Below are 8,950 nucleotides of genomic sequence, written 5' to 3' on the forward strand. Positions count from 1 at the left end.
AACTTGATAGGACGAGACACGTAACGCGTTACCGCGAAACGGGCAGACGTACACGGTTTACCGCAAAGGACAGACGTCTACGGTTACACATCGGAGACGGTTCCCATTCTTTTATAGCAGGACATACTGCCTACATTTCATTTTACCCCATCAACCGTCGGTTATTAGCAGTCTTCCTGATTTACGTACACCCCGATCTTACTAATGTAGCATTTCGAAAACCCCACCAAAACAAACTACGTTGAACGGATTTTTTCAGAGGGCCACCAATCTTGTTTTACGAAAGATAGATGCGCACGCACATTTACATTTTCTGTTTAATCAGACTACGCAAGCCTGTCGTAAGGCGCAGCCGCGTGTGAGACACTTCGCCCCCACCCCTCTTTCGCTACGGCGCACAAATGCTTAGCGACCAGCGTTTCGTCGTCCGCTAGTCAACCTGTTGCGTCCTTTCGATATTGCGTCAAGCCAGGGCGCGCGGCGAACCATTTGCCGACATTCGTTCGCTGCGACTGGATGCGTGCGGCATGAGGCCGGCGCGCGGTACGGCGCAGGTGTTGAATTGAATGGCGGCGTTCTGTTGCGAATAAGAGTCAGAACGCATTAGCCAGACTCGTCTTCCTCCCTCTATCTCTTCTGTTCGCGCACACACACACAAGCACGCACGGCACGGCAGCACGCACACACACCACACCTCCGCTCTCTCCTTCGCCTGCCTCTCGTCTCTACACATCTCCTCTCTTTCTATTCTCCTCTTATCCACCTCGCCCTCTCTCTCTATCTCTCTCTCTCTGTGCCCACCTCCCTCGCTCCAATCTCTCTCTCTCTCTCTCTCTCTCTGTCTCCCTCTCGTCTCACGCGGCCTTTCTCTACGTAAGCACCGCAGACGTTCTCGCATGCGTGTGACACATCACACACCTGTAGCTGCTGCGGCGTGGCCCGCGGCGTCGCCGACTGCTGCGTGGCAGCCGTGGCCGGCCGAGGCACCATCTGCACGGTCGTCGTCTGCGCCGTAGGAGCCGCTGAAACGTGGACGAGATACGCGACGTGAGTCGACGCCGGCGCCACCTTGCGAACGCACGACGGCGTCCCCCTCATTCACCCACTATCGTATTCGAGGACGTAGAATGAATAACGCGTCGTCATTGAGAGTGTGATACGGTTTGTCGAGTGATCTTGCAAGTTAAAGGCAGACCTGCCAACCTGTGATTCATGAAAATAGTAAGGCTTTTCTTTTCTTGCAACAGGCGGCCATTTTGTTTGTATGTTATGCGCGCAATGAATGATGGGATTAACTCTAGATCACACGAGAACAACGTGAACGCGTGATCCAATATGGCTGCGCCCACAATCGCCAGATATTTCTCGGCTCACAATGTAAAAAACACATTAATTTTCAAGTCGTAAAAAATCGTAAGTATTTCAGTTTGATCGTACATTCGTAAAAACATCTTGGAATTAGTAAGGAATACAAAAAAATCGTAAGGGTTGGCAGATCTGTAAAGGTGTTCGCTGTTGAACTCCAACTAAAGGCCAGTTCGTGAAATTTCACTGCCCGTGACCCTAATTTGCCAACTTATATAACAAAATAACCAGTTTTTCACCGCCAAGCTTCTTTCGAAACTCTACCGTGACCCACAAATGAAGAAAACTACGTCCGTCAACAACGAAATGACAACAAATTGAAACGCTTGAAGTTAAAATAAAAAATGAATGTCTATGAAAAGGTTGATATTTAACGCGAATCGATCGCAAGACTGTGCACACGCACAGGAAGCCATCTCATTTGAATACGCCTTCCCTAATCCCCCGCACCGCACAAGCGCAACGTACAGATCTTATCCTAGCATGCTCTTGCGAGGCGTGCAACGTACCTTGACACACCGTGTAGACCTGGTTGCTCGACGTCGCCTGCCGCTGCTGCTGCTGCTGCTGCTGTTGCTGCTGCTGTTGTTGCTGCTGCGTTATCACGACGCTGGACGTCGGGATCATCTGTCCCGTCGACGAGAGCAGGAACGCCTTGCTGCCAGCCGGTATCGCTGCCACGCGCAAACACACAAACCAGTCCGTCGATCAACCTCGCACATCATCGATAGAAGCACGGGAAGTATACGCGCGATGATACGGACAACACAGGTTAATTCTATGTGCCGCGCAAAAAAACCAGTTTGTCGTCTACCTCGCGAGAATGCTAGAACGCCTCTACCAGGAGGGGAGGGATGAGGGAAGGCTTCGCACCTGACTGACGTGCGATATTACTGACACAAATAGTACGATGGTACGATACATGTGCTGCCGCACGGAGCGCAGACGAAACGCGATCGCGTCGGTTCAGATTTAAATAACGACAGCCCTGTCGTTCAGCCAACGGGAGAGTCGAACTCGAATTGAAACTAATCGAAATGCATGCTACCAAGAGCGTATTAAGAAGGAGAGCGTACAACGGTGAAATGCTGAAACCATGTTGCAGTATTAGTTGAATTAAGAAACTTTGCCCGTTTTATTTTGACGATTCTTTTCGGTATTATTGATCAGCTGTCCTACCTTGCTAATGTAAAACAAACCGCTTGTCCCTACGATGCTCCTACGCTGAGATAATGAGCAGTGAAAATCACGATCCGACTCGAAATACCGGTTGGCTGCGACCCTCTCTCGCTTTGGGATAGCTTCGGGAAACCTCGCGTGTTTCCATCAATGATTGACAAATGGAATGAATGACGTCTGTTATTGATTGCCATAGTGATGACCCCCACCTGTGCCCACCTCACACTGGATGTAGTAAACTCTGTAGTACTGATGTAATGAGTCAGCGCTACCATGGTGCTACACACCGGCGACCGGAAGCAACATACTGGCCACAAAACGAGAGAGGGTCGCAGCCAACCGGGATCTCGAGTCGGTTTTCGGCAAAAATACAAAATTTTGACCGCTCATTATCTCAGCGTAGGAGCACCGTAGGGACAAGCGGTTTGTTTTATATAAGTAAGGTAGGACGGCTGATCAATAATACCGAAAAGAATCGTCAAAATAAAACGAGCAAAGTTTCTTAATTCGACTAATACTGCAACATGGTTTCAGCATTTCACCGTTGTACGCTCTCCTTCTTAATACGCTCTTGATGCTACACTCTTCTGGCCGCGAGTCTATCATATTTATACGCATATGATATAATAGATATCACTACGAACCAAAATATACGGGCAAAACACGGACTATATCAAGGAAATGGTGCAAAACGCACTGAGAGCTACGGAATATTGCAGTGCTAATTACTAATTGCACACACACACATATATATATATATATATCTCGTTTACGGGCGCGGCACGACGACATGGACCGTTAATCGTCATGCTTGCGCATCACTCGCTTCCCGCTTTGCGACATGCTGTGCTACTCCACTTACGAGGCATGTTGCTAAGCAGCGCGCCCGCGTTGCCAGTGCCGGGCTGATGCGTCGGCATCAGCACGACGTTGGAATTCTGCGGCTGCGGGACGCGCACATACTGGATCGGCGGCGCCACCTGGCGTGCTCCCAGCTGAATCGTCGGCGTGCCGGCTAGAAGATGGCGGGGAGAGAGAGAATTGTTACGCGGTCGTTACGACGGTTACGAAGGTGTAATAGAGAGCGAATCACGCAAACACCCTTTCCTCAATGTATTGTAAACTGCGATGGAGAGAACGCATGAGGATAGATTTTTAACTGCTACTCTACATGACTAAACTATTACGTCAGTGGCTGGTAACGAAACGCTTCTTTAAAAAATATGCACGTCTTTCCGATTTTAAGCGGGACTCACACTGAAGACGCATTAAACGAATGAATACGAAAAAGAAGTTACACAGATTCACACGAATCCTCGATTGAATTCCGCCCCCCCCCCCCGGCCGGCAGGGACGCCTGCCACAAATCAAATCGCTCCTCTCTCTCTCTCTCTCCGTAACATGGTGCTTACCTGCCACGCCCGCATTCGTGTACCTAGGGGGCGCCGTCATCACGACCGTCTGGTAAGCGTGAGGCGCGACTACCTTCGTCTTCGCCATCTTGTCGTCGTCCGTGAGATCGATCACCGCGGCCTTGTTCGCGCTCCCGTTCACACTAGATGGCGCTGCGGTCAGAATTATGCCAAGATGAGAGTGAGCCACTTCCCAATGCGTAACCCCCCCCCCACCTCTACTGCTCTCGGTCCGAAATTCTTCGGCACGAAGGCATAAAAACCAGATTTTTGAATTTCGACCGCACACGTTTGGCAAGCCACGTTTTGCAGCCATAGATCGTAGATTTCGGCTAACGAGTACACGATCGCCATGCCAAAATTAAAATAGAGTGATCAGCTGACAGCTGGCAGCTTACTTTAGCAACCCCCACCCCTGTTATTTTCGACGTCTGCTCAAAATTTAATGATAGCAGGCGAATGTCGCGCTATAGCGTTGGACGCGAAACCCGTGCTGTAAAAACGCGAAGCAAACACCGCGTAGCTGTAACGGCAATCACCAGCAGCACCTAACCCAAGTCGACTGCTAGCCGAAACAGCGCAGGGCCAGATTTAAACAGGGTGAGGCAGTAAGCTACAGAAAGCTGTAAGCTTGTGTGAATAATGATCTTTTTTTAATAATTGGGTATAATTTGTTAATTGTTAATTGTTGTTAATTAGATTATGTTAATTAGTGTAATTAGGTTAAATCAATACTTAAATATAAATTACAATAAAACCGTAATAGATGAAAGAATCAGATTTCGAGAGGCCTTTCAGACTGCGAGGCCCCAAGCTGTAGCTTGTTTAGCATATGCTCAAAATCCGGCTTCGCCGAAACATCGCCGCTGCGCGTTAAACGTTAGACGCTCGGACCGTCGAGCCCGCGGGCGTCGCATGACACTCACCGCTCGCTCTCACGGGCTGCAACGATCGCGTGACGACGACCGGCGCTGACGGTGTCGGCTGCCGGTGCATGATCATCCGCGGTGGCCGCTGCTGCTGGCTGTTCATCAACCCCATGGCTGCAAGATGAGGGCAGAGCAAGTGTTAGGTAGGAGTTAGCGGTCAGTCCAGTCTCAAGTGAGGGCAGAGCAGTGTTAGCTAGAGGTTAGGGGGTCAGTCCAGTCTCAAGTGAGGGCAGAGTAAGTGTTAGCTAGAGGTTAGGGGGTCAGTACAGTCTCAAGTGAGGGTAGAACAGAGCATAAGCTAGGAGTTAGCAGTCAGTCCAGTCTCAAGCGAGGGTAGAACAGAGTGTTAGCTAGGAGTTAGCGGTCAGTCCAGTCTCAAGTGAGGGTAGAACAGAGCGTTAGCTAGAGGTTAGGGGGTCAGTACAGTCTCAAGCTCGCCTGTCCGCGGTACGACTGAGCACGTACGCCCGTGAAAATACGTCGCCAGAGCCTATATTGATAAGAGGTGACACTGCCTATCTAACACTATGTAATTGGATTGCAAGTGCTGCCACCTAGTGACCGGCTTGATTAAAATGAATATAAAACCATTGCAAGATAATACTTATCATTACATTTTGTAGCTTTTTTATTATCGAATATGAACATATAATTTACAACATCGGAGCAGATTGACTATGTTCGTCAATCCCACATAATAAACAAGTGCTTAACTAAAATTCCTCAACAACTTAGAGATAAGATTCTTTCCTTATTCGACATGTAATGACTGATCCTTTGCAATAGCAATTATATTAATTTAATATCTAAATGTATCTATCTTACAAACGTTGTAATTTCATAACCTTTCTATTTCTTTTGCATGTTTTTGATGCACTGGTGTCAATATTTTCAAAGCATGATGCAATCGTATTTTCATGTAAAATATCATCATTCTGTGGATTTTTCCAATGCATTGAGCATCTTCACATGTAGTAACACCCTGGCACAATTCTTTGGCAGTCAAACATAGTCTCTGTAAGACTCTTGTCATGTGCATGACAGATGGAAACACATTTTCAAAGCAGGTTTCCAAACTATCTATTAAAACCAATAAAACTGGAAGTTGGTATGACAAGCAACCCTGATTCATGCTCTTTTTGCCTCAGAAATTCATACAACGAATTTTGCTGTGCATCCCTGTCTGTACAGTGAGTAACTAATTCACCCTCACATGTTAAACATTCAGTAACTGGTAGTTTCTTAAGGATGTAGCCGGCTATATAAACTGTAACATTCAGCTGAGGCAAAGCAGTGGGAGGTGTCATCACATGCAACAATTCTGGCAACAATTCATGCAACATTTGGCACATTGAATATAGTGGGGACAGCACTCCACACTAATTTTGCATGTGCTGTGTTCATAAATTGGCTGTCCTCGAAATGATGAGCGCACAGTTGCCTATTTCGGTTAAGATACTCAGATGAATGTTGGTCTAAATCCGCTCTTCTCATGTTCACTATCCATTTTTTACACCTGTCAAATAAGTATAAAATGCATTTCATTAGTTTACAAGCATTGTGGCTGGTTTAATGCTGTTAATTTATTGGGCGAGTAAAGTACATGTAAAATTGGTATAGCACAGTAGCCATAACATAGTCACTATGTGTAAATAAATATTGAGCTTCCAAGGGTAAAGCCATATTATTTATACTAGTGCTAAATTTTATGATTGTCTATAAAACATAGGTAATTTGAGAAAAATTCTAGTTGTGAAGCAAAAATGTTAGGCATATCCCAAGTGCAGTGAGTAGACATCCACCACGTAGTCTCATACGTACATCTCAGTCTACAGTCTCATACGTACATCTCAGTCTACAGTCTCATACGTACATCTCAGTCTACAGTCTCATACGTGCATCTCAGTTTAACGTCACACATCTCAATCTACCGACTACTGTCACATAAGTACATCTCATTCTACAGTCACATACGTAACATACATCTCAACCTACAGCCACATATGTACATCTTAATCTACAGTCAGAACCAATCTACAGTACAGTCACATCCGTAAATCTCAGTCTACAGTCACATACGCAGTTACACTGCACTGCTAATACCAATATACGATTTAAATTAAATACTACCTTTCAGGATCCTTGGGAAATCTAAAAAACGATAATCCTGGTGAGGTGTAGCGCCGACTATAACATAAGTACGCTGAACAAGCATCACCACCTTGCTTTGTCTTCTTAGCAGCAGCCACGATCGCTGCAAATAGCCTATATTTATTTCGCGCCTAACCCTAACCAATTAAGGCGGCCGCAGTGCTGCAGCACTGTTGAGGCAATTACACTATTTCTGACGAGTGTCACCTCTTATCAATATAGGCTCTTTGACATCGCTTACATTCGAGCGGAATTGTACCGCCCCCACTCAACAGACGAAGGAGGGAGGGAAACCATGTAGGGAGAGCATGCACGATACTTAACACAGGGTGCGAAATTAATGTGAGTCCGGAGTCAACTCCCTGATTTACTGCCGGACTCCCTGATTTGACATATGCAGGAGTCTGTGGGACTCCCTGAAAATTCTGCCATACTACAGTACTACCTAGTTCGTTCTAGAGCACGGCCTCGCGGAATTACCGTATTTTTTCAGCTAATGTCCAAAGAAAATTTGGCAGACGTGCAACCGCATGAATCTTAAAAATAAGCACATGCGTTATTGTTAGTATCTTTAATTTTGAACCTCAGACTGCGGACTCCCTCATTTTGTTGCGGACTCCTTCTTTTTGAGGGGGGGGGGGTTCAAAAGTTAATTTCTACCCCTGTTAACACATCGCATGCATTTCAGATTAAATGTGGCGTGATCAACAGCGCGATAGGACGTGACAAAAGCAATCCTAAAGTGGCTAAATTGGCGAATTGGACCATTTTCGCAGTTATACAACCAACAATCGGCAGTGTAAACGTTAAAGGTGTGCAAGCAACTGGTTAATAATAGCAACTAGTTGGGAGATTAGAACATGTTCTATTTTCGCCTCGAACTCTGTTACCGAATTGCCAAAATGGTCCAATTCGCCAATTTGACAGCATGAAGTTGGTAGCGAAAACCCAGCTTTAGCGAGACGGCGCGACAATATCGACATTTCGACGTGCGGTCGTACAAAACCCACATTTCGAAACTGGGCGACCGAGTTCGACCGACCGAGCACCAACATCGGGAAACCCGTAGAGAAGCGACCAACGCGTCGTTCGACTCACCGATAGACCTGGGCGGCACCGGACCTTGGTTGCGGATGGCGAAGACGGCTTGTGGGGAGGGCGGCGGCGGTCGCGCCGCGCCCATCTGCACCTGGTTCCCTAAGCACATGCGTTATTGTTAGTATCTTTAATTTTGAACCTCAGACTGCGGACTCCCTCATTTTGTTGCGGACTCCGTATTTTTGAGGGTAGGGAGTCCGTTGGACTCCCGTGTTCAAAAGTTAATTTCTACCCCTGTTAACACATCGCATGCGTTTCAGATTAAATGTGGCGTGATCAACAGACAGCTCTAACCAATAAGCAGCGCGATAGGACGTGACAAAAGCAATTCGAAAGCGGCTAAATTAGCGAATTGGACCATTTTTGTAGTTATACAACCAACAATCGGCAGTGTAAACGAGCAACTGGTTAATAATAGCAACTAGTTGGGAGATTAGAACATGTTCTATTTTCGCCTCGAACTCTGCGACTGAATTGCAAAAATTCTACAGTTCTCAACAACGCGTCGTTCGACTTACCGGCAGACCTGGCCGGCGCCGCTTGGTTGCGGACGACGGAGACGGGTTGCGGGGTGGGCGGCGGCGGTCGCGCCGCGCCCATCTGCACCTGGTTCCCTCCGACGAGGATGCTTCGCGGCCCGGCGGCCGCCGCTGAGCTCACTGCCACGCCCTTCGACGTCACCAGCTGAAGAAACGCAAAATCGCAAACGCTGCTTTTAATGCGCGGGGGGAATCGACCGAATGGAAGGCGCACAGACTTCTAAATTCTACATTTTTGAAGCAACGTGAACCACAGCGAACGCCGCGTATAATACAC

At 47.3% G+C, this 8,950-nt stretch overlaps 1 protein-coding gene across 1 annotated transcript; it reads right to left on the reverse strand.

The window, feature by feature from the left end:
- Window positions 1–463: 463 nt before the first annotated feature.
- LOC106808937 (mastermind-like domain-containing protein 1) lies at window positions 464–8,734 on the reverse strand. The gene is made up of 8 exons (XM_014811859.1): window positions 8,653–8,734; window positions 8,135–8,233; window positions 4,883–4,999; window positions 3,957–4,109; window positions 3,407–3,559; window positions 1,875–2,039; window positions 919–1,022; window positions 464–577 (listed from the first exon to the last, which is right to left on the reverse strand). The coding sequence occupies exons 1-8, from the start codon at window positions 8,732–8,734 to the stop codon at window positions 464–466; spliced, it is 987 nt and encodes a 328-aa protein (XP_014667345.1).
- Between the last annotated feature and the right edge of the window lie 216 nt (window positions 8,735–8,950).

The sequence above is a fragment of the Priapulus caudatus genome, unplaced genomic scaffold (assembly GCF_000485595.1).
Source record: "Priapulus caudatus unplaced genomic scaffold, Priapulus_caudatus-5.0.1 Scaffold315, whole genome shotgun sequence".
NCBI lineage: Eukaryota > Metazoa > Priapulida > Priapulimorpha > Priapulimorphida > Priapulidae > Priapulus > Priapulus caudatus.

What these genes read in the sequence shown, in the direction of transcription:
- LOC106808937 (XM_014811859.1), bottom strand. Translation starts at nt 8,734, where the DNA reads ATGGGCGCGGCGCGACCGCCGCCGCCCACCCCGCAACCCGTCTCCGTC. An exon ending in GGTCTACACGGTGTGTCAAG is followed by an intron (nt 1,023 to 1,874) that starts GTACGTTGCACG and finishes TCCACGTTTCAG; the next exon opens with CGGCTCCTACGGCGCAGACG. An exon ending in CCACGCCGCAGCAGCTACAG is followed by an intron (nt 578 to 918) that starts GTGTGTGATGTG and finishes TATTCGCAACAG; the next exon opens with AACGCCGCCATTCAATTCAA.